At 38.4% G+C, this 26,407-nt stretch overlaps 1 protein-coding gene across 3 annotated transcripts in view; it reads left to right on the forward strand.

Annotated features, from left to right (window-relative positions):
• The window catches only part of PARD3B (par-3 family cell polarity regulator beta), a 1,072,202-nt gene that overhangs the window by 593,671 nt on the left and 452,124 nt on the right, over positions 1–26,407 (forward strand). For all 3 annotated transcript variants that reach the window (XM_079130568.1, XM_079130566.1, XM_079130567.1), the window contains exons 12-14: positions 9,391–9,561; positions 13,918–14,038; positions 21,283–21,382. In XM_079130568.1, coding sequence (XP_078986694.1) covers positions 9,391–9,561; positions 13,918–14,038; positions 21,283–21,382 — 392 coding nt within the window. The remainder of the gene's footprint in view (positions 1–9,390; positions 9,562–13,917; positions 14,039–21,282; positions 21,383–26,407) is intronic.

A 26,407-nucleotide genomic window follows, 5' to 3' on the forward strand; every position in this document is an offset into this window, starting at 1 on the left:
AAGACCTTAGATATTTTCATACTCATTTACTGAACATATTGAATTCTGAAATCAGTGGCTTTCCTTAGTTTTTCTAATGATTACTATATTAATTTTTAGCAAAACATTTTTATATCAATTGCTCATACCCACTTAAACTGCTTATTTTCCTACCTGAACCACTTTAAAAAAAAAAAGTTTATAACTGGAATAGTGATATTTTGAAAAATTTAGTAAGATTTATTAACATGCTATAGTAAAAATAAAAATTCTATGGAGTCTGTTACACTGTTTCAGAATTACCTTTTTATTTGAATATGCTGACTTTGGAAGAGGAATGTGCCCTATTGGAACCTTGATATAATCAGATAAACATTAAAATTTAAAGGTAGTTTTTGCTAAGAAAAAAAATATGCCATGTATCAAGTAGATAGGGCTCTTAAACAGAATGAATTTAAGAATATCTGTTATTCTGTACAAAATTAATTAGCCAGGTTTTTGCTTAATAAATACTACTTGATGATGATGAAATTAAATGAAAGAAAAATGCCTGACATAGCTAATTGCAAATGTATGCACTCAGAATATGAAATAGACATAATTTAAGTAATTTGATTCTTGTGTGCTTAGGAAATTTGGGATGCTCTTTCTGAAAGATGCAGAATTTCATAGTTTAGTAATGGGTAAAAGAATTTTAACTATTACAAATAATCCTAATATGTTTTAATGACCAAACTGAATTTGGGGGGAGAGCGACACAACTGTAGAATATCCAGGAACATGTCGCCTAATCCTGAATCTTATGTTTTTTTGTAATATAGAACACTTAACAGCCTCCCGCCCTCTGAACAGGACTCTGGTCAGAGTTCCCAGTGTGAGTAATTTCCACCTCCATCTCTGCCAGTATCTATAAATCATGTGGTGTATCTATAATTAATGAATCCAAAGGAAGATAAAAGGGACAGCTTTTTAAGGAACACTAATGTTAAATGATTTCTTCAACTCTCCATTTTTCTTAAAATTGATAACGTTTTCTACTAGTGAAGGAACTTTGAAGCTCCTTACTGGTAGTCAGTCTCTTTTAAGCTTTGGCCTCTGACAAAGGACCAGTCTGGGTGTGTAAAAAGCTCCATTGCAAATCCTCAACCGTAAGAAGCTCAAGATGTGATACTTTTTAGGAACAGCTAAAGGCAGGAACTTTGCCTGAAAAATAAATTCATAAATTAATAATAACTAAATAGCAAATAATATTTTCCCATAGAAAAAGGAAATTACTAACTTAAGTATAAGAAAAATACATTTTAGCCAATTTTGTTTTTCTAAAAGCCAGATTTATTGACTTATTAATTCATATATAGTTAGGCTTATTATTTATGAATTTTTCACAGTAGGAGTCCCTTTATAAAAATATAATATTACTTCTAAAATCTCACAATACCAGCATCCATCCTTGTTGTTCTTGCTGGTCTTTATCACGTATACATTTTTACTTCATACATGGATATGCAAATAAAAAATACATTTAGATTATGTTGAATAACATTTTGGAAACTCTAGGAGGCTTGGATCTCATGAGGTGATATGGAGAAGAAGTAAACCTTTAAGAGCTAGGGTCTTGCAGGGGGCCTTGAGGTCATTAAGGATGAGTCCTGAAGGGACCGTGGGGCCCTGGACTCCTCCTAGTTCTCTCCTTTGCTTCAGGGCCTCTAGATGATCAGCTTTGCTCTGCTAAATGATCCTCTATAATGTGCTGCTTCACCGAGGCCTAGGAGCAGCAGGGCCCCTTGACCATGGACTGAAACCTCGCTAACCATGAACCAAAATGCATCTTTCCTCTTTATACGTTGATTATCTCAGGTCCTTGTTATAGTGGTGGAAAATGGACTAACCACTTTCTCATAATAAGCTATATTCATTTTTCATTATTAGTATTTGTATTTTACATGGTGAGTTAGTCCTATGGTCAGAGTTTGTTCTTGCTTTTTTTTTTTTTTTCCCAGTTCTAGGGTCTTTATAAAAGCCAGAATATGGTATATAAAAATAACAAACAAGAAGTAAATAAATAAGATAATTTTTAGTACACTGGAAAGACCTCTAGATTCTAATTTGGTTAGGCACTCCTGCAGAAGATTCCTGATTTCTACATAATACATATGCCTTAGAAAGGTTGTTTTTCAATATGTTTTTTTAAGCCAGAGTAAATTAAGAGCAGAAAATCAGGAAGGAGATAGGAAGGACTAGAGAAGAAGCAGAAATGACAGGAAACAGAAAAAAAACATAGAACAAGCCTAGAATGCTATTACTACATCATAGGCTGGTGAATGTTTCCAATATTTCAAAATCAGGGCTTCTTAAACTTTCTTGCTGAGAAAATATAAAATTCAGTGTAGGTATAGTAAAGTCTATAAGTTGCGATCTGCTTATTTATGCTTTATTTTTTCCAGAAAAAGTTTTAAGTGAAAAGGATTAGACCATACTTTGAAAGCATTGTACCAGAATGGTTTTGATTATGTATGTTCCAAGGCTCTAAAAAAAAAAACCCTTCAGTAACCTTTCAAAAAAAGTTTCATATGCCACAGATGATATGCTGCTGGGACTTTGTGGTTCACTCCATAGAAATGGAGTGAGGCTCTTAAGATGATAACAGAATTAAATAAGTAGATTTAAATTTTTACAATAACTGAATACTTGGAGATAGAGGCAATACTAGGAAAGCAATCAGGCTCACTTGCAGAATTATAAAGCTTCTTTGAATCTCTGAATATGTGCTCAGATATCCAAGCAACCTGGGTTCATAGATCTCTCATACTTATGGTTTGCAAATTAAATAATTTGTTCATTATAGATGATACTTGCACCAGGTCCAAAGCACCTGACTGAAAGATGTTTTAAGTGACTCAATTTAGCAAGTGCTTCTTGAACATCTAGAACAAGTTAGGCAACATGTAATAGTCTGGAGACAGAAAATCTAAAACTACTCATTCAATAATCAAGGAAGTCAGTAGCATAATGAATTAAATACATAAGCAACTTAAACATGATAAGGGTTTTGATAAACAAATATGCAAAGGATCATGGGTGTCAAGAGGTGGAGGCATCATTTTCTGCTGGAAAGACAAGTGTGAAGGTAAGCCAGCCTCTAGCCTAGCTGGAAGGACATGGAGCATGGGAATGCAAAGGATGCTCTGGACAGAAGGAAAAGCGCAGGCAAAGTTACATGCACCAGAATGCTGTGTTCTTGGAAAACAGGCCTCTTGCTTGGGCAGCGTGGCCCTCTTCAGGTAGACTGAAACCATGTTAAGGCAGTGGACGTGAACCTGGTGCTGAGGTAGGAAGGTCCTGTAAGATGAGACCTTACATGCTTCCACTGCTGCCAGCTTCCTTCTATTCCCCCGTTTTAAAAACTGTTCTTTAAAACATTGATTCCTTCTTGTTCTTTCATTGCTCTTGTTTTTAAATGAAGTCAAATCACTAAAATGTGCAGTGTAGTGTGTTTTCGTAGGTTGGTTTGGTTTTTGTCTTGTTTTGTCAAAAAATATGCTAAGCAGATGTTGGTATGGAGTGATCTTAGGGCCTCGAGAAGGACTTGTTCAGGATAACCATCTGCCTTAGTCAGACGACACCCTTCTAGGAGTCCTACCTTACTCCAGGGAACGTTGGCTCTGCAGTCTGAAGTCTGACTTTGGGTTTGGGCTCTGGGTGTTGATAATATCCCAGTAGGCCTTACCAAGGGCCCTATTAGAAACAGGCAGAGGCAGGAGCCGACATCTGGTCATGATTAATCCTCTCAACACCATGGACTGATGTGAACTGGCCTTGGGCCACAGCCAGCTATGCCTGGGAAAGCTAGCCTTCTCCCTCATGCGTCTCTCAAATACGGCAGAGGCAGCTCTTTGCCTTCGCTTTCTTACTCTCCCCTATGTATTCATTAGAACTTCAGAGGTAGAGGATCCTACAAAAAATTGGCCCAAAGAGGTGGATGAAGCCATGCAATGTCATCAGTAATCATGGTAGAGGTCATACTCAGGCACCACTGAATACCACAGGCTGAACTACAAGGTCGTGGGACCCCTGGATGTTGATGATATGCTCCAGAGGGCGCATGAAACATCCTACAACCTACATGACAGTCCCTCATTACCAAGAATTATCAGGCCCAAATGTGCAATTGTGGAGAAACCCTGTTGTAAATATTTGCTTTTAAGAGATGAGGATCTGTAGCTTTTACTAAATTCTCAAAGGGATCTGAGAACGTACAAAGATTAAGAATTCCTGACAATATGGTTGAAAATTTGGACTCCAGAGTAACCCATACCTAGTTCAAATCTGGTCACAGAAACATGACTTAGAACAATTCATTTAACCTCTCTTGAGTCTCAATTTCTTTTAGAAAATAGGAGCCACAGTCTAAAATGTACATGGTTGTGGAAGGGTTAAATTGCCTTGTGCATCTAAAGCATTTAGCACAATGACTACCTAGCATAAGAGGTACATGCTTAACTTTATTATTTTTATTTTTTGTGGAGGATTTAAAACAGTTTTATTTTAAAGCACTTGATATAAAGAAAGGAGCTCTGGTCACAAGTCATATAATTCATACTTACATTTAGCCTGACACTGCCAGAAATATGACTTATGTTGTCACTACCTTTTTTCCTTTGGTTCTTTTTAGCTATACATGATAGTAGAATTCATTTTGACATAATTAGAAAAGCGTGGGATATATCTTGTTAGAATTCAGTTCCCAGGACCTCGCCTTCTCCTTTTCTTTCCCACCTCCTGATCTCTTTCCTCTACTGATCTTTGTGCCATAGTTTTTTTCTTCAATTAATTTCTTGTGGATGTACACGATGGTGAGATTCACTGTGGTGTATTCATATAGGTACATAGGAAAGTTATGTCAGATTCATTCCACTGCCTTTCCTTTTCCTGTCCCTCCTCCTTTCCCTTAATTCCCCTTTGCCTGTGCCACTGGACTTCTATTCTCCACCCCACCAAATGCGGGTTAGCTTCCACATATCAGAGAAAACATCTGACCTTTGATTGTTTGGGATTGACTTATTTTACTTAGCATGAGAGTCTCCAGATCTTTCCATTTACCTGTAAATGTCACAGCCATTCTTCTTTATGACAGAGTAATACTCTATTGTGTATATATCCACAATTTCTTTACCCATTCATCTATTGAAGGGCACCTAGGTTGGCTCCATAGCTTAGCTACTGTGAATTGAGCTGCTATAAACATTGATGTGGCTGTGTCACTGTAGCATGCTGATTTAAAATTCTTTGCATATATATATAGAGGAGTGGGATAACAGGTTAAATGATGGTTCCATTCTTAGTGTTTCAAGGAATTTCCATAATTCTTCCCAGTTTGTAGTCCCACCGGCACTATGAGTATGCCCTTTTCCCCACATTTTCACCAACATTTATTGCTGCAAATAGGAAAAGAAGAGCTCAAATCATCTCTGTTTGCAGGCAACATGCCCTTAATTTTAGAGACAAGGAGAGCTAGCCATGCCAGGACCCTTTTATGTCACATAATTTATCTGAGTTTCTGTCTTTACATTTCTTAAATAATAGCAGTATTTATATCACATGGTCACTGGAAGAAATGAGTGGGAAAAATCATGCAAAATATTTGCATAAGGACTGACCTTTATTAAGTGTTTAATAAAAAGGAGATGCAGTACTCAAGCTTCTGGTCTCCAAGTGCTTGCTCCTTCTTCCTGTGATACATCCAGTTATGGCTGATGAGATTTGAAGCTATCTTAATGCATGAAGACCTAAACCACATACCAGTTTTTATTTTCCCTGAATTTTCCTGCATAAGTGATTTCTACTTCCCTCTCTCTCTTTAACATTTTTTGTCCTCTTTGGGAATTTCCTTTATTCATTTCTACAGGGTGGATAGAGTTAGTTATAAAGTGTGCCAAAGGTGGGGAGCATGACTCAGGTCTTTTAGCTTCAGGTAGATTTTTTTTTTCCCTTTAACATATTCAAGCATGGCACAGATTGCAATGAAATAAATATCTTAGGACTACTAAATAGCACCCTCGTATAGTTGAATTCATTCATTTAAAGTCAGTTGAAGGTTCACATTCTCATTTCTAAGTATTTTCTTGAACATAATATTAATAGAAAAAAATACATAAGAGGTTAACTTTCTTGGTCAAGATTATTTCAAATAAAAAAAAAGACATGCAGCTTTGAGGTGTATTTGTGAGTGTGAGTAACGAGGTCTTCATTGCATCATCTTCTCTTTAGATTAGGCCTGGAGGTATTATGTTTGTGTCACATAGAGCTTAGTAGGTAGACAGCTTTGTCCCTTCCTCCAGCTTACTTCCTTGCCCTACCATCCCCTGCACTGTTTCCTGTGTCCACACCTTCTCTGTGTGTCTCTTCCAGGAGACATGCATAGCAAATTGTCTTCACTAGTTTTGAAAGTCTTGTTCTTGAAGCATCATCTCTTTGGGGACTAGTCATTGTCATGCAGAAGATAATGGTTTAGGGAATTTAGAGCGCTGTAGAGTTCAGGACTTGGACTATTCTATCCCAACTTTAAACCTCAGCTAGCTGAATAAGTCCTAATATATTTGGCCGTGGCTTCTCTTAACAGGTATTAGATAAATGACTTCTCATCCTCTCTGGACACTGTATTATTCATCTGTAAACATAAGAGTTTAGATGAGATGACCTCTAAGGACCCTTCCAGTGCAAAATTCTGTGATTCTATTCTAAATGTCAGGACAGCATGATGCTTACTGGCATCACCATTAATGAAATTACCCATCATTTATCTTATAAAGAAAAAGCACACACCAATAGCAACAGGAGAATCAAGACTGAGAACGAGAGAGTGTGGATTTTTATTGTGCCTACAACTCTCTAGTGATGCTTGTGATGAATGTGAATGTCTTTAAAAAAAAAAAAAAAATTCCAGCTGCCCTGGGGTGACCTGACCTGTCTTTTTGTTTGAGACTTGGTTACAGTAAATATATCTTACTCAAATATAGTTCTGCATGCTTAAGATTTAGAATGTGGCTACAAATAATAGGTTGTACTTAATAGTTGATAAGGGATTTTACAAAAACTCTTCACAAATTATCTCTAGTCTGCTTCTTCACTCTGACCTTGACTCATACTTCAGAGAAAAGGTGCACAAGAAGTTGCCAGGTGGGTTCTCACTCTGATTTCATTCCCTCCATCCCTTTTAATCCTCATCTTTCTTCTTGTCAAGGCAGATTAGGTGCTTGCCAAGACCACACCTCCATAAAGCTCAACGCTAGGTCTCATTTCCTGTTAACAGCACTAGGGTCTTGATCCAACTCTTCTGCTACCTCCTCCTCTTTAAAAGCCACATATCAGTTTCCAGCTACCCTACAAGATTTGTGGTGACAAGATTCAGCCCTGTGGTCTTCCTTCCATCATATGACAAATAGAATAATTTCTCTAGCTATGCCCTGCTTTACCTGACTAAGCCATTAAGGTTACTTTGGTTTTGCCCCATTTTGTGGGGTCTAAATCTTATTCTTTTTTGAATGACTCGTTCAAAATTGGATAACGGAAAAGAGATTTCTTTCTTGTTGAGCTTTTCCTGTAAATCTCATTTCCAGACTCATTCCAAATGAGGGTAAAGGTTAAGTGAAGTGGGAAAACGCGAGGAAGGGAGGAAGAGAGGGAGGACATTAAGCTCTATTGAGGATGTCCACTTGAACAGCTTGCATCTCTGATTTTACACCCTTCTCTGTTGATTCCTTTGGTGGGCGTGGACTCTTGTGGGTGGTCCCCACAACCCTGCATGGCGAGTGCTCCATCCAGCAGGTGGCATCTTTAGAGACTCTGCAAGGGCTTAGGCTTTCTGGAACAATAGTTCTCACCCCACCTCCCTTTTCTCTGCCATCAGCAGAGCAACTCCCTCAAGTCATCTGCTACTGCATTGGTTCTACCTGCCCAAGATTGTATGGTTTGTTTCCATTGTTCATGGTAATATCGGCTTTTCTTATTTCTCAGGGAAGATTTTTTCCTTTGCATTTCATTCTGCTAATTTGAACATGGATCCCAGATACTTCTCAACCACAAAATATGTTTTCCTTTCCCTATTCTAGTATTATACAAATGTAGTCTAGAAAAAGTAACAAAGGGAGTTATTAGTAGGAAGACTAAAGAGCCAAGGTTTGTACAACCTAAAATTGGTCGATTTTCTGTGCCTTGCTTTTGTGATCAGGGTCAAATCTCTGCTTCCCTGCTTCCATTTCCTTTTCTGTAAAATTATTATAAAAATGTGGGTCCCCCTAACTTCTTGGGCTCTGTGAGAATCACTAGAGGTAGTTTATGAACAAGTTCTCAGAAAAGGTAAATTGTTGTACACACCTGCCATGATGATTCCTGTTAAATTATAGGTTGCAACTGCATGATAAATTCCTAATTCTATCTGTACTTCATGAAGGAACTTTCTTCCTGAGTGCAAAAAAGTTATATGGCATCCCCTACCTGAAGGTCCACATTGTAAGCAACTTTCCCCAGGCTGCCATATGGGGAAATACACATGGCACCCCAAGTTGTCTTCTAGGGAGAGCAGTTTTATAGCTACTACCATATACCTCTGATCACGAGAGGCACCTGGTTGAAGATGATTAGGGCCTAAAAGTGATGGAGACCAAAGTTCAGGTTACCCGTCTACAGCTGAGGCTCCTTGTGCTTTGTGGTAAAAAATATGTTCCTTCCAGGAGATGCAAGCTGAAGGTGCTCCTCAGAGAGAGTGTCCCTAGAAAAAAAGTCAAACATTTTTTGCCAGAAGATATAAAATTGATCCTTCTCACTATATACCACAGTGTTCTTTTGCAGATTAGCAGACTAGCAACTTTGTTCTTGTGTTAGAGAAAATTACATGAAGTGTTTGTTTGTTTGTTTGTTTTTAAATGCCATTCAATAGAGGTAGCAATGATATCAGGAAGACATGTTACTACTGTTAGAAATGCAGCATTTAAGCATGATGGTTCTCCCTGCCTGAAAATGCAAACCTTGTTTCAAAGGATATGACTACTTCTTTTTGTCTCTAAAACCCCTTCTCTTGAGTCAGCAACATGGTCTCTGCCAGAGCAAATGGCAGACTCAGGCTGGATTAGTATGCGTGCCAAAGATTTAGGTAAAAGGCATTATATTAATGTCTAAATTATTGCAGCTCAGGACTCTGAGGTTTCTAAAAAATTCTTTCACACAATTCATTATTGTTAGTGTTTGCGACTATTTGATAAGCTCCAGAACTTTTTTCTGCCGTGGAAAATAAATCATTCCTAATAGCTGAGTTTTCCCCGCTTCATTTATGTACTTAAACTTTCCCCCAAATTGGCTACACGTCATCACCATCCTTTTCTCTGTTTAATACCATTTTTCTTTGCTCTGCCGTAGGATGGTCGTCTACGAACAAATGACCAGCTGATTGCAGTCAATGGGGAGTCTCTTCTGGGAAAGTCCAACCACGAAGCTATGGAAACACTTAGACGATCAATGTCCATGGAGGGAAACATACGAGGGATGATCCAGTTGGTGATTCTGAGGAGACCAGAGAGACCAATGGAGGTGATGCAAATCTTGATCTTCCTTGCAAATGGCCCACTGGCCACCGGAATATGCAAACTTCCATTACCATTGTGGTAGCTCGACTCATGGTGACATTGCTTGGGAAAATACACCCCAGAAGGGCTCTGCTGAATCCATATGTGGGATGGGTGGTTGTATGTTTTAGGTATAACTAGAAGGGATGAAAATGTGCATATGAAGTAAGTCCTTTGTCAACTATAACAGGTCTGTCTTTTTTAGGGTTTTTTCATTCAGAAATTCCTAGAGTTCCTGACTTATTTATAAACATCTATATATACTTTTTGATTGATATGCTAGCAATGTCCATTCCATCCTGATCAGACTTGTACAGTGTTTAATGGGAAGATCATTATAATACAATCAATACTGTATTCTTCCCCATAATCTACATATAGATAATATAGACTTACTAGTTTACACTCTGATCCATTAAGCAAGATGCTTACTTCAAGTTGTTAAATAAATGGAAGACTTATTTCTGAGATCTTTTTCATCATGATTTCTTGGTTTTTTTTTTTTAAGTATCAGAAATATTTCACTTGCAAATAAATGTAAGTATAAAATATTCCTCAAGCATTATTTTCTCTTACATATGAAGAATAATTATTAAATGCTTCTAATAATTATTTTAGGAAAAAATCAGAATAAAAATTAATATTAGTGAAAGTCAAAAAAATCAGCATATCACAGAGAATCTTATCAGGATATTCTTAAAGAACAGAATATGTTTATATACTACGATAAAATGCAAAGTGAAATAGAATACTATTAAAAACACCAATATGAAATGGTAGTCTTGTGCTTGCCTCGTAAGCACAAGGCCCTGGGTTCAATCCCCAGTACCACAAAAAAAAGATGGCAGTCTTAATAATAAATTTCACTTGGGCTGGGCTTGTGGCTCAATGGTAGAGGACTTTCCAAGCACTTGTGAGGCACTGAGTTCAATTTTCAGCACAATATATAAATAAATAAATAAAACAAAGGTCCATCAAAAACTACACACACACACACACATATGTACACACACACATATATATACATATATATTTATATAAATTTCATTTAAAATTTAAAAAATGAACAGGACTGTCAAAATAAACTGTAATAGATGATAGTGGGTCTCCTAAAAGTTCAAAACTTGGGCTGTGTAGTTTAGCAATATTGGGTTAAAATTTTAGGTTTGCCATTTCCTGGCTTTGTGACTACATACATTTGTATTTAAGTGCTCAGTGTTTGTAGATGACAGATATTGTTATCTGTTTTATCCATTAATGGATCTTTATTTCCCAGTACATAATAGATACATAATAAATATTGTTGAATGAATAAAAAAATTGCAACTGAATTCTTCTTCTTCTGAGAAAGTAGATCTTGAATAGTAAAATTATAAAGTATGTCTTCCTTTGTTACATTATCAGCTATTGGAAAGGAGTAATTGTACCTTTTACACGCTTCTGTACATAACCTTGTAGATGTTAAATAAATGTAAATTGGCCAATTACTGGAGACTATATATAATGAAGAAGCTCATTTTCCACATTTGCGTCTGCTTAAGTGACAGAGTCTTCCATGAATATTTAATGGGCTTTACTTATGTACACAGTTGGAAGGTTCTTATCTACAGTTTCCTACCATGAGAGAAGTGGCTCCATCTGGATTCATTTGGTTCTTCCTTTGGAGCCCTATGACTCCATGGAACCCATTTTTGGAGACAGTGTGAAAGATGGCCTGGGGGACCTAACTCATCCCTTCTGTGTATCTGCTATTAGAGCCCCCTAAGGATTTCTTTTGACAGATACCTCACTAATAGGAAAGTCTGGAAGATGTAGCACAAAAGTACCATGCTAACGTAGACAGCAAAAGCTAAAAAGAGAAATGAATTGGACCCAAAAAGACTTAGCCATGCCCCCACATCTCCCTTTCCTAATTTCATGTCTCTTTCTAAAATATGTGTGAATGCTAGAGCATAGGTGTGTTGCATTTTGGCTGGTGGAGTTGGGTCTCCTTACTATTTACATTCTCCTTTACAGCAGGTATTTTCATCTTAATTTCCACAGTCTGGGGTGGATTGACATTATTCCATCTTAAGAAAGCATTAACTTTCAGTTCGTTGCCCATCCTCAGAAGTGTCTTGCTAATATAGTTCACCAGGGAATCGATCGGGAATAAGAACTGGGGCAAAAAGCAATTTTTATGAGGACATTTAAACAAGATCCATTTTCTTTTCCTAATATTTACATGCTTTCCATGGGGAATGAGCAGGCACTTGACTCTCAGCTATTGAGACTCTCTATGGTACCCATGAAGATTAAAGAGTATTATTTCTTATAAAGACAGCAGCCTAATGTACAGCTTATCTTTATTAAATTTGAAAAATAAATTGCAGCTATTTGATCTCCCAAATCTATGTTTTATGTTGTGCACTCGTGTTTTTGGTATATTCTCCTGTGCAACACTTGCCTTCCGGTACAATAAAAAGCATCCATAACCTAAAAAAGTCTCAGCACTGCTCAGACAATCAGGCACAATAATTAGGCAGATTTGGCAAGAATGCCAAATGATTGCTTGAACATTATATTGATATTTTAAAAATTGAGGAAGCTACTTAAGAAAAGTCAAAATATAAATTCGGTGTTGTTGGGGGGGGCAGTTCCCACCTTACCTAGTTGTATAAGATATGTAAACAGTTTTGATGAGAACCTGGTGGAGAATATATAATGAGACCTTGATTGAATCAAAATCATTTTTAAATAGAAACATGTTTTTCAAAGGATGAGCCGGAGGTTCAATGGTAATTCTATTTGAGCCTAGAGACTTGGTATTAAAAAATGGGTTATGACCTGCTTTTGTTTTTCCCTTTCCCCCAAACATTTTCCTCCCGGCTGCCAGCTCATCTCAGTAGAAGCCGAATATGTTTAAAAATCCATTATGTTTTTTATTGGCTGGGACACTAATGGAGGGCTCCACGACAGCTCTATTTTACAGGCTGAATACTTTAATTAGACTGGTTACTGATCAGTTGTTGGGATATCGATTGTGTCATTTATCAAAGAGCTGGGAAAGCAGAAAAAATTTTTTTTTTTTTTTTTTTTTTTTTTTTTTGCCCATGTTGTTATTGTTAAATGAAAACACAAAACTGTGCAAGGCAAGTCACACCATTCCTGACTGTTAGACCTTTGCTCTGGACCTCAGCTTGAATTCAGGAGTGGCTTGCCTCCTGTACCTGTCTTGGTTTGACTAGCAGTACAGAGGCAGAGGGTGACATGTTGGGTGTGGGAGCAGTGTTAAAAAGCTAAAGGGCCTTCAGCAGCTGAAAAATTTTAATTATTAACAATGCATAAATTGAAGGCTTTAAATATTTTGTTTAGACACTGAATTTTTGTAACTAAAGGGGAAAATACAAATCAAATGCATTGTTTCCGCCAAATGCTCTCCCAGATGGAAAGAGCTCTGGGGATCAGATCAGGGTTCTGGTTTGTGGCATGTTCATCTCACAAATGGTCAAGGGAACAGTTATGAAATGACTTTCAAATTATTTTCTTCCTTTAAATCTGTTAGGGAGAAAAATAATATGAGCAAGAGCAAGACCCAGTTCTCTATGCCGCAATCCTCTTTTAAAAAAATTAGCTGGAGTTCTCTGTAATCGCCCGCCTCCTATTACCTCTTCAGCTCCTGTGGAAGATGGCTTGGGGGGTGTTATTCTGGATGCAGCAGTTTTGAGAAAACTGTGAATTTGTTTACAGACTGTCAGAATCTAAATAGGAAGGGGAAAAATGGGGTGGCAGAGAGTAAAAGCTCTCAGGAGAACCAGTCTCTGGCATTGTCGCTGCCGTTCATTTCAGCTCCTGGCCAAAGACCTCGGATCTGCAGGGGGACACACTCATGGCATTTCAGTGGCAAAACCTGCTTGGGTCTGACTTGTCCTGGAGCATATGCACTTAGCTGGGGAGAGAGAGAGAGTGGGGAATGGCAGGAGGAGAGGAACCAGCTGGTTGGCAGAGAAACACCCTTGGCATGAACTGTATTCTTGTATTGACACTGCCACAAGCTGTACTCCCAGATGGAAGAAAATTTGAAAGAAGCCAGTTGTAAGTGGAGGAAAAGAATAATAAAGTTAATCCTCTTTTGTGTTGGCTATCAGGATGGCTAATCCTTAACACCATGTTGTCAGTATTTTTAATTTCATATGCAAAAAATGCTTATACCCAAAGGACCATTTTGAGTTTCTACCGTCAAAGACTTATATGCTAGAGACTCTTGAAAGACTGTTCATACTTCTGTTGACCAAGTTGGAACATTAAAAAAGTCAATGTAATTTTAATTTTTATCCCTCAGGAGCCTGCAGAGTGCGGGGCACTTTCTAAGTCATGCTGTCAGAACACTCTAAGCACCTCCAGGCGAAATGATAGTATATTGCATCAGTTTGGCACTTACAGTCCACAAGAAAAACAGAAAGGTAAGGTTCTATCCATTTTCATCCCCTGTGAATGGAGTGAGAAAACAGAAAAGAACCTTTATATTTAAAAATTTTTTAAAAGTTGGGGGGGGGGGGCAGTGAGGAGTTAATTAGACTAAGAGCAGACTTCCATACTCGGAGTCATGAGCGTTGAGACGGGTGGGAATGCTGACTCAGAACTTGTGAATCAGATTCCTGGCAAGGACTCCAGTTTAAGTGACAGTTTTTTTGCTTGCTGCCCCAAACATGGAGGGCTATATATAAAAACAAACCATGACTGGAAAATCAAAGATGGCAAACTGTTACTTTTTTTTAAAGATCTTTTGCTATGGAAAGTTATCATTTTACTTCAAAAAGGTATGGACTTGTATTAAACCCTAAAATGGTCATAATATGGCTCACAGATTTATGCTTACTTCTAAGCTGACTGTCACAAGTACCAAATAGCACAATCTGAGTTGTTCCTAACATGGCAGTTGGAATGATCTTGTTATTGTCTTGCTACACTTTCTCTCATTATCTGGTACAGATCACATTTCTAGTAGAGCGCCAGATGTAGAAAAATCTGAGTTTTCTTCCTCATTTTTCAAAAATTATACATCAGGTCACCAAGAAAATTGTTTTATCTCCCCATTTCTCTTTTCCTTAATAACTTTCATTCCTTATATTGCAAAAGCAATACATATTCATTGTAGAAAATTTAGAGAAAAGCAATAAAAAGAAAATTTAATATCACTCATACTTCTTTCTATCACAGATCTTAATCAATAACATTTTTATGTGTATCTTAAGTCTTTCTTCATGCAAATATGTGTACATAAAATGAAATTAAAAGGAAATGTACTATAGGTGATGTTTAAGAAATTACTTTTTTAATTTATAGCACATTATGAACATCTTACTATGTCATTGAATGTTCTTCTACAGCTCACATTCAGTTAGTGGTATATTATTTTATTGAGTGAAGGCACTGTATACTATATAATCAATCCCTTATATTTTGTATATTTAAGACGTTACCAGAATTTAACTATGTGGGAACAGGTTCCAAACTCTGAGATGGCTCTATCAGAACAGACTTGTAAATCTGAGGTTCTTCTAGAATTAAATTGTTTCATCCAAATGGGATGTTGTTTTTTTATAAACATTCCTCCATTTTTAGTGAGAGTAGCAGCAACAGCTGTTGCCATTTATTAAGTGTTTACTGTCTGTTAGATACTGTGTTAAGCAATTTACATGCACACTCAAAGTAGTTAATATTATTATCCTCATTTTACAGATGAAGAAATAGAATGTCAGGGAGAGTAAACAATTTACCCAAGACTGCATACTTGATACAGGCAGAGCTGGATTCAATTCCTGTCTCTCTGACTTCCCTTCATGCCTTAAATCACAACATGGCCTTGACTTGCAATGGTCCCTCAAAATGAGTAAAGTCCTGACATCTGAAACTAAGAATGACCAATAGAAGTTGACATCATGCACAACCATAGAAACAAAAAGTTGTGCCCCATTTGTATACAATGAATCAAAATGCAGTCTATAAAAATAAAAAAAAAAAGATTTGTTAAAAAAAAAGAAGTTGACTTTATATACAGAAAAAAAAGTACTTGGTATGTCTTTTCACTTTAAAGAAATTAAAACTCTTCTCAATACAGCAAGATCTTCTTCTGACACCTTTAGTCCCAGTAGCAATGGTGTCAGGAAGGAACAGCAAGTTTTCCAGACTAGAACAGCTTTCTTCCTACTGTGCCCATGTTAGGCTAGCAAACACTGACATCTGTATTAAATCCTTTACAAAATTTGACTGGCATTTGACTCTAAAGTAACATGTGGTTCAGTGACTAAGTTTAAAATTCTGTTCCTAATTTCACCAGTGACATCCAAAGCAACATTGGACACATTACCTACCTCCTTCTTGGTTCATTTCCAGTACATATAAAATATCAATGCTGAGGTGATATCTACAAAACATACTTTGAGGACATTGATATGCTCAAGTAAATTGGGCAATATCTTTAGAAACAAAGGAGTGATAGCTAAAACAATAAAAATATAAAACTATTTAACATGTTAAGAAGACACACACAGGCTGGGAACAGTGGTGCACACCTGTAATCTCAGTAGTTTTGGAGGCTGAGACAGGAGGATAGCAAATTCAGAGCCAGCCTCAGCAAAAGTGAGGTGCTGAGCAATTTAGTGAAACCCTGCATCTAAATAAAATGCAAAATATGGCTGGGGATGTGACTCAGTTCTCAAATGCCCCTGAGTTCAATCCCTGGTACCCAGAAGGAAAAAAAAAAAAAAAAAAAAAAAAAAAAAGGCACCTGCTAAGATGAAATGTGATAATTCTTTGAAGCTTTCAGAAAATGTTGAGGCCTTGTATGTCTACTGAACAAAGAGTTCTACTGGTACAAGTGGCCACAGACAACCACTGGGGTTTTACCTGTCCTCTTCCTCCTGAGACATAGATGCAGACCAGCATTTTGCACACCAGTGAAAACACCATGCAGGTCAGCGACCCACAAGGTTCTTCCTCACCTTGATTTTCCAAAGTAACAGAATAAAAAAAAATCAAATGCTCTCAAGAAGTGAGTCCACTAAACCTTATTATTTAAAAAATAGAGAAAAATGAGTTGCTATTATTCACTGTAGATCTGTGATCTAGTTTACAATTTTGTGTTTAACATTTCCTTTGTGTTTACACTCTGTGGGAGTTGCTGAGTTCAGGGCCGTGGAAGGTGGTACCAGGGTATGAATGCTGAGTGTTGACTCATGACCACCTATTTTTTAAGGACCTCCTGTAGAAAAACAAGACTAACTTGACAAAATGTAATGTCTTGTGAGGAGAGGAACTGGTACAGCCAAAGCAGTAACTCTTTTTTCTTCCCCTTTTCCTTTCCTTTGAATACTTAAAAATCCAGTGTTGATATTCTGTGTTCCATCTATTTTTGTAATAATAGTGCATACCACCCACACTTTGCTGAGTATTTTATTTTTTATTCCTGTCAAGCTGTTACACACAAAAGGCATTTTTAGGACTAACATTTGTACAAATTGTAACACCGGAGAATTCATATTTGTGTTGGAGAATGGCTGGCAGTGCCAGAAATGGAACAAGAGTGGTTCTCCAAGATGGCAAGAAGAATGGAGGCTGTCTCCCCAAGGTTGACTGTAAAATCCCATTAAGCATTTGAATGTTAATGAGGTGCCAACACTGTTTTCTGAGGAATCTCACTGGCAGGTCTCACCCCAGGCCAAGTACCAGGCTAAGTGTGGTTGTCTGGGCCATTAACACCTCTCCTTCATCCCTCTCATCTTCCCTCTGTGCTTTTCTTCTGCTTCTTTTTGACATTCAGCTCAAGTGCCCCAAGTCTGCCCAGCATCAGCATTGCCCAAGGAGTTGGGCCTTTCCTGCCCACCTGAAATCTGATGCTTTGTTTCTGTGCCCTGACCCAGTAAATCCATATTCCCTGGAGTCTTTTGAGGAGACACATAATGGTGTAATGCTTAATGAGAGGCCTCCTGGGAACCAACATGCATCCACCCCTCCATACCATGGAAGCCACTGCCTCTGCAGTGCTGATCAGAAATTGGATTATACTTTCCAATTTGACTAATGTTTATTGGATACCTCCACTGTGCAGAATACACTATCAGGAATGCAAAGACGGATGCAGTGCTTGTATTTCCCTCAAGAAGAGTCTGAAGCAGGGGTCATCGGACTTTGTCTTTAAAGAGCCAGAAAGCAATATTTTAGACTTTGTGCGCCACAGGATCTCTGTTCGTGATTTTGACTCTGCCATAGGAGTACAAAAGCAGCCGTAAACAATAAATAAACAAACGGGCCTGGCTGTGTTCAATAAAATTCTACTTGCAAAGCCATATGGTAGGCTAGTTTCAGACCAGGGCTATAGCTTTGCTCACCCTTTGTCTGAAGTCCCGATGTCTTTTACCTAGCTATTCTAATCTGACCTTTGCAGGATGGATCCCACAGAATATACCAAAGAAATACAGTAATTAAAAGAAAAGCCATTTAGTCATCAATGAAGTAATGAATAGGAGACAAATTGTCAACATTCACACTTATTTATATATATGGATAAATAGAGATCTAGATATATCTACCATTATGAATGTACCTTGTACTACCTATCTTGTACCAACTCAATGGGAATCTGTAAAATTTGTAGGAGATGAGAATTCCAGACTTTCACACTAATACAGGGCTTAACAGAAGTGTTTGGATCAAGAGGAAAAAGTTCCTTGCAGCATCTTCATATGTTATTTAAAACCGAACCAAGGACACAGAGCCAACATGTAAGATACTTACCTCTGTACCCATTATCACTTTAAGAAAAAACAGGTGGGTCGTATGAATGCAGTAAAGTTAAAGTTAATGATGGTAAGATAAACACGAACTCCAAAACTTGAAATAGCCACAGAAGAGGCTACAGAAGGGGAGGAAGAAGAGAAAGGAGAGGACAAAGAGGTGGTTATCTGCAGTCTAGTAAGAGAAATATAGATGAATAGATGATAGCTTGGCCAATCAATAAATGGCTCATTGCATAGGCAGCATTCAATAAATGTCATACAGGAATTACTCTATACAATATTAAGTAATAGACAAACCAAAATGTTAAGGGGTAGGAGAAGAAAGTGATGCACCTTTCTCGGCCACAACACAGTCTAATAGGTCTTGGCAGGAGGGGAATGCTCACAGGGGCTATGCTCCTGGCAGTGATTAAGAGACCTAAACTGCTTGTGTTGGTGGCTAGATAGGCTTCTTGCTCCTTATCCTTTGGCTCCCAGGTGGTGGTTTGAAGAAGAGGCAGAGTAGAGAAGGCATTCCCTCTCTTAACCTCAGAGGCTAGGGGTGACACTCACCATAGCAACTCACTTCCATTGGCAGCAATTCATCTAGGAGAGAGAGGACTGAGAAATGGTATCTTTGCATTGCCAGGAAGAGAGTATTTTCTGCCACTGTTTCAAAGTCAATGACCTATCCTAGGACTAGTGAACATTTTATAGAGGTGACATTTGAGGTGAGCTTTGGGAGAAGGGTAAGAATTTGACAGAGTGGGTTTTTACAATTATGTAAGCAAAGACACTGCAGCAGGCAGGCTCAGGAGTGTGGTCAGAGAACAGTACACAGTTTGTGGTGGCTACTGTGTAATAGGAGATGAAGTTGGCTGCTAAAGCCACAGACTCTTATTTTGTAGGCAACTGTATATGACTAAGTTTTTTGAGCAAGCAAGTTAACTGATCACCACCAGTTCACCAATAGTGTGAACAAGGGACTGAGAGGTTGCAGACATAAAGATTCAAGCCAGCAGAAAGGATGTGTCCCAGCTCCCTATTTATAGTATAGTCCTTCTGCTCTCTTTTTCTTAGCAAGTCTCTGGCTGCTAGACTGATACCAACACTACCAAATTGTTGGATCCCAGTGGCAGGGGACTTGCTGGCTGCCTTTGCTCATTGTGCTTCTTCACCTGTCACATCTGCTTATCCGAGCTCCAGCTTCCTCATTCCCAGGACACATCATCATTGCTTCCACAATCCAGAAAGACCTGGAGGAGAGCTGGAACAAATCCTTGCTCAATGTATTCAACAGAGATCTCAAAATCAAACAAACAAACAACAATAAGGAAAAAAAGAACCAGAACCAGTATGTGTACATATAAATAGATTTACAAGGAATTGGCTCACACAGTCATGGAGACTGACAGGTCCCCAGATCTGCAGTGGGTCAGCAACCTGGAGAACCCAGAAAACTGATGGTGTGGTTCTAGTTCGAACCCAAAATGCTGGGAAGTAAGTAAAACTGAAGGCATGGCTTCCATTCAAAAGCCTGCCGGCTCAAGACCCAGGAAAAGCTGCTGTTTTCATTCAAGTCCAAAGGCAGAAGAAAGCTGGGTTCAAAAGCAGTCAAGTGGGAGGAATTCTCTCTAACTCAGGGAATGCCAGCCTTTGTGTCCTACTTAGCCCTCCAGCTTTCTGGGTAAGGCCCACGTACATTAAAGAGGGTGATCTCTTTTACCTGGTCTGCTGATTTAAATGTTAATCCCATCCCAAAACACCCTCCCAGAAACTCTCAGAATAATATATAGGTGCCATCATACTTGGCAGATGGACATAATAAAACCAGGCTCAGTTAGCAGCAGTTAGCAGCAGCAGTTCTCAAGAATAGAGATTTTTCTCTTTTTTCTATCTGTCAGGGACAAACTGGGTTCACATTTTTCAAATGTCTACTTTATTAGATACACAGTACAATTTATTACTTACAGCATGATCACCCTTTGCATGGAGTTAGCACTTTGCATGTTTGAGTCAGAGCTTGTACCTGCACCACTTTACTCTGTGTGTATTCTTCCAGTAAAGGTGTTTGTATACCACTTCATCGATTTAAAAACTGAGACTTTGAAAATTAGAGTAAGTTGTCCAATTTTACACAGCGGTAGGAACCAGGAAAGGAAACATGACGGTCTTGCTCCAAAAATAAACTAGGATACTATCTAATGCTTGACACATATTAATAAATATTGGTGTAAATTTTGAGCATTAAATAGAATAATGCACATAATGTTTAGTACAGTGTCTCATACACAGTAAGATCTCATCAAACCTTATTTGTTCAGGATATGTATTGTTTTTCCAGTCCAAATAGCCTGGAAAGGTATGCACTGTTATTAAGTAGGAAAACTCAGGTTCAGACCCTGGTCTATTGTTTATAAGGCCTAACTCCAAGTGATTCCATTATGAGACAGATGCAGAAAGAGTGGGGATTTCCCCCTATATTGTCTAAATAAGTAGATATACTGTATATAAAGGACTTTTTAAAAGTATTTTTGCCATTAAAGCAAATGCCTATACCACCATATAATTCAGAGGATTCATTACAGAGTCTTTTTTACAAGAATATTAAAGCATGAAAGGCATGGTTTTGATCTTCCAGGAATCACAGGTAATGAGTATGTACCAACCTTCCACAGGTGGGGAAAGGATGCAGGGAGCTGACGTGCCAGGGGTTGCCAGCTGGTCACCAGCATCAACACACTTTAGCTGGAGCACCTTTTCTCAAGCAGGGAGCATGAGCTCACATACCAATCCTTGGGTTCTGGGTGAAGCCATATTTATTTCAAGGCTGGTTTATGTGTTGGTAAAAATCATGGGCTGCAGCAAAACCAGGCACTGAATGGTTCTGCCTCCGGGTTACTACAGCTTCATTTGTTCTTTGTTTATAGACCTATTGCTTTCCAATGACCGATGGGCAGAGAGTGAAGTACCACCTTCCCCCTCACCACATTCTGGTCTGGAATTGGGCCTTGAAGATTACAGCCACAGGTATGGATAAAACGATATATCATAAATGTTACCTGTTATGGCTTTTCTGGGAAAACTCAGTCACCTTATTTTAACTCTATTTTATTCCAGAATGGAAATCTTATAGTATCTATAATTCCTTTCCAGGGAAAGATTCTCATAGCTAATAGCTTAGGCTGTTCATATTTTGCTTCCTGGAATATGTTTAGATTCATCTCATATTAGTAAACTATTTAAGAAAATGCTGGGATTTTCTTTCACCAGTTTGAAAACTAGAGCAGTGACCCCCAAAGAAAAGTGATATAGGAAGGTATGAAACAACACCAAAGGAAAATAAGACAGGATTTATTTTTCTTTGTAATTGGGCAAACCCTAAAGTTATCTTAAAAATAGATGTTCCAAGAAAGTTAATGGAATCTAAAAATTAAAGCAACACCATATCTAATCTAAAATATTGAAAAGGGCACCCAATATTATATCCATTCTGTAATAGAAACTAAAAAAAATCAATAATTTTTAGAATCACACAAGCATGAGAGAAGGAGATTTATAAGCATACATGATATTTGACTAGTGGAATTCATAGATTTTGTTCTTCTGATGAGTTTTAAAAATCATTAAATTGTCTCTTTGCTATTTTCTGTATTTATTATGGCTGTTAAAAACTGTGTATTTTATTCCATTCTGTGTCCCATGAAAATCCTGTGAAATTTCTTCCTTTTTCTTATAGCAGTGCTTTTCAATACAACCCGTTAAAAACTACAGCTGCACGAGAGTATATCTAACTCTATTAGGTGGAAGCTTACCTTTATTTAGCTCTCTCTGACTCTTCTATTTTTGAAATTAGTTATCTTACTCAAATACAATTTCATAAAGTAGGTTGATAATCATGGTCATATGCTAGATTAGTATCTCCAGGGTTTTCTCAGGAAGAAATGTGAACCTATTTAATATTTTTCTTTTATTTTCACTGCCTATCTCAATTCTGAATCCAAGTTGGTAGCATTAAAAAAATCCATTTTTAAATAATTTCAATAAAGTAAATTTATTGTTCATCCTGTGCATCCAGTATGTGCCGACCTACTGAGAGCGTGCAAAGGTGAATCAGGTAGAAGCCCTGCCCTCGAGAAGTCAGGAGGCTAGTGGCTAACTAGAATGCAAGGTGCAACACCACAGGAGGCGTAACTTAATGTGTGTCTGAGGCAGAGGAACTGCTTCCAGTTAGAGGAATCGGGGAAAATGTGATGGTCAAAGTTATTTGAGTCACACTTTTCATTGCAACTCGGGGTTGGACATGAGATAAGTCCAGGAAGGAAGAGAATTTTGGGGAGGGAAGGAAGAGCATGCAGGTAAGAAGGGGAATTGATTTTTACAACTTAACTCATTGGCCCACCGATAAAGCCCAGAATGCAAGGATGAGGCCTCCGACCCTCATTCAGTAGACAGGAAATCTGTCACGGGGTTCTAAGAGACAGTAGGTACGCTAAACCTTGAGATTTCATTGTGTGCAACATGTACTGAGGACCCGTGCTGGCGAGAACAGGGGGACTGCAGGTGAGCAACCTGCAGGTGAGGGGGTGGTTCAGAGACACTTCTTGGGAGTTAGCAACCACCTTATGACGTCTTCAGGATCTCCACAGATTCCTTCCCGTCCTTTTTCTATCAAGCACCGTCCTCTGTGATTTCCGCAGCCTTCATTCTTTGTTTCTGCTCTGTGGTGTTTGGTCATGAAGTCATTCATTCACTCATTCATCCATGCAGCAGTAGTTTTGGAGCTTTGAGCCAAACACTCTAGAAAGTACTAGAATGGATCAGAAAGCATCCCTGCCAGCAAGAAATGCCGAGTCCTCTTAAGAAGACAGACACTTAAGGATGCAGCCTGCTCAATATTAGATACAAAATGCCATGGGAGCACAGAGAAATGAGCCACCTGACCCTGCCTCTAGGATCAAGGGAGTTTTCATGGGAGAAGTGGTGTCAGTAATTTCATAGAAAATGGAAAGGAGCCCACAATGCAAAGAATTGGCAGGAAGACCAACTTCGGTTAGAAAACCAGGCGATAAAGAGGGAACAGAATCTTGTGTTCCGTAGGGCTGAAGTACACGGTATCCTGGGGGAAAAAAATCAAGGGACAGGTATAGTCTGCCCTGCACCAAAGGCACCTTGCTTCCTTGAGGAGCAATGGAGAAGCACGGAAGGGCTCCTACCCATGGGATGACAGTGTCAGACCTTTGGCAACTTCAGCTGTGGACAATGGAATGGTTTAGGGAAGCCACAGACAAGGATCTGCAGTAGTCTAGGGACTAGCAAGAGAAGAACAGGGCCAAAAGGGAGGGAGAAGCAGCTCCCCTGGAGGGGAAAGGACGTAGGAAGGAAGGAGTCTTAAACCTTGAATCTCTTCCCCCTCCTGGGAGGCTGTGACCTGCTCGGTCCTGCAAGCTGCAGCGTTGCCTAGGTGACCAGCAGCAGCAGGGTTTAGATGTGTGAAGCTTGGAATGGAGGACAGACTGGAAAGGAGACAGGAAGGTTGAGCAATTCTGTCATTCAATTAAAAAAAAAAAATCATAAAGCCCTCTAAGCAGTGGGTTAGGGGCGGAAGCACTTCTGTGAAGCAGAGAACGGCTCTTGCATGGAAAGGGAAGCACAAATTTGATCAGACGTAGGGCCTGTACTTTGAACCCAAATGAGATGGGTATATTACTGAACTTATTTCTACTATTTTTCCAATGATTATTAGAGAAAAGTTTAGAATCTGTGTGTCTAAGTAATAAATAAATAAATATAAGGGCAATGTCTTTTTGCTGCAGGATCTCAGGGAGAGTTGAAGGCAAATCAACAGCAGGCAGAATAGATTGACTTGTTAACAGTTTAGATAATACGCAATACTTCTCTACATGCTCATATTTTTCATTCTCTCTCTCTCTCTGTCTCTGCTTTGCACACATGGCCTGTGTTACTCTCACACTAGCCAATCGTTAGAGCCAATTCATAAGACACTGGTGGTTTCAGTCTTTTTTTTTTTTTTTTTTTTTTTTTTGCCTGCTTCTCAAAATCTTCTTCCCCAGCTTTTTATTTCAGACCGTTCTCCTTGAACACACACTGCTGGCCCTGTGTGTCTTTCACATTCCTGGTTTGTCACCACATTCAGGACACTGGCATATGTTTCATGCTACCCTTATTTATTCATTATGCAGCATAATTTGACATTGAGTATCATTTCTATTTGATAGATTCCCCGGTTGTTCGTGCTGAAAGCACGGCCTCGATCTAGGACACGTCTTTGGCCTGCTGTCAACTTCCAGCTTCCCACAGCCCCTGGTGCAGCCCGCTCAGCCATGAGCACACACTAACTCTCTTCAAAATTAAAATATGTCATAGTTTATAGTTAATCATTTTGTCACCCTCTCACTGTAAATACTTCTGATGCGTAGCATAAAATTACAAGCCATTTCACTAGTCTAACTTACATGTCCAAAATATTTTCACATTAACTAATTCAATACTCCAGTCATTATTTCAGTTTGCTGTATGCTCACGTTGCTCTGATCCCATGTCTTACGTTACACTCACGTCCCTCCTTAAATATCTGCCAATCTGACATCAGTCTTGTATTGCATTTCCATTTTGTCTCATGGCAAGAGGGATCCTTCCATTGAAGGTTTTCAAGTTGCATACTTGGTCACAATCAAAAATGATAACAAATGTATACACCATGATCAAATTAGTGGGCATAACAGACATATTTAATATAAATAATATGTTTGGCCATTTATATGTATAAAGAAGCTTTTATTTCTCTTTTTACCCTTGAGTGTTTCCTAATATGTCTATCAAAATAAATTCATTTTATTGTTTTTAAAATGAGGATAAAGATCATTATTTCTCAAAAGGCTAGGAGAATTTGAGGTCTTAATCTTTTTAAATTTTTTTTTCATTTGTTCTAACTAGTTGTACATGGCAGTAGAATGCATTTATACAGTTTGATAAATTATACATAAATGGGGTACAAGCTCTCATTTTTCTGATTATACATATTGTAGAATGACATCAGTCATGCAATCATGTATGTACATGAGTAATAATGTTCGTTTCACTATACTATCATTCCTTCCCCCATACCCCTTCCCCTCTCTTATTCTTAATATGTCAATTATTGCCTAGTTTGGAAGACACTCTGAGAATGAATTGGGGCAACCAATACAGTCCTCACTTGGGTAGATTCCCATAGTCCACCTTGAGTTATAAATGCAGTGTGATCTTTGTTGGTCCTAAACTTCTGCCCTGAAGGTTTTTGTTATAACATATAACATTTGCTTTGATCCACTGTCTGCCTTTCTTTAGTTCCATGATAAGCACCACTCTGTTTAAACAAAAAGCTAAAATAAAAACAAGTTGCATAGGAGATTATGAGCAAATCTGCACTAAATTAAGGAAGGCTAGAAATTTTTGGAATTTAGGATTGTAACAGCTTGTGTCCCAGGCTGGCTGCCATTTTAGCAAAGCTTGTGGCTCTGGTCCTGGCTTTGCCCTTGGTCACCTGCGGACCTTGGAACATCCTTTTTGGTCCTCAGAATCTTATCTAAATGATGTCCTAGCCTTTAATCCCTTCCAGCTCTTAAATTCCTTGACTCTATGAGGCCATGAGTCTTTCTGACAGTAAATCCACATCATCACAGTAGATCAAAGGATGGAAAAACAGTGCAAATAAAGGTCGAATAACACATTTAAAGGCAAGTGCTTCCAGAATATCAAGGATTGGGGGAAGCTTGGGTGCACAGTAGCATCTCAGATTCTTCTTTAAAGTGGGCTGAAAGAGAGTATTGCTGTTAGACCATACCAGCATCAAAAATACTAAGTGGGTCAAGGATTTTTACACACATTTATTGTGTTTTCCTGTCACTAGATACCACATCTAGTATACTGTATATATCAGTGGTTTTGTCTGTTGAGAATGCACCCAGGCACCATTGGAATCCAATGAGTGGATTTAAACTTCTTGAGAAAATTCATGAAAACAGGTACAATCTTTTTATTGGAGAACAGTAC

Source organism: Sciurus vulgaris (assembly GCF_902686455.1).
Source record: "Sciurus vulgaris genome assembly, chromosome: 3".
Taxonomy (NCBI): Eukaryota; Metazoa; Chordata; class Mammalia; order Rodentia; family Sciuridae; genus Sciurus; species Sciurus vulgaris.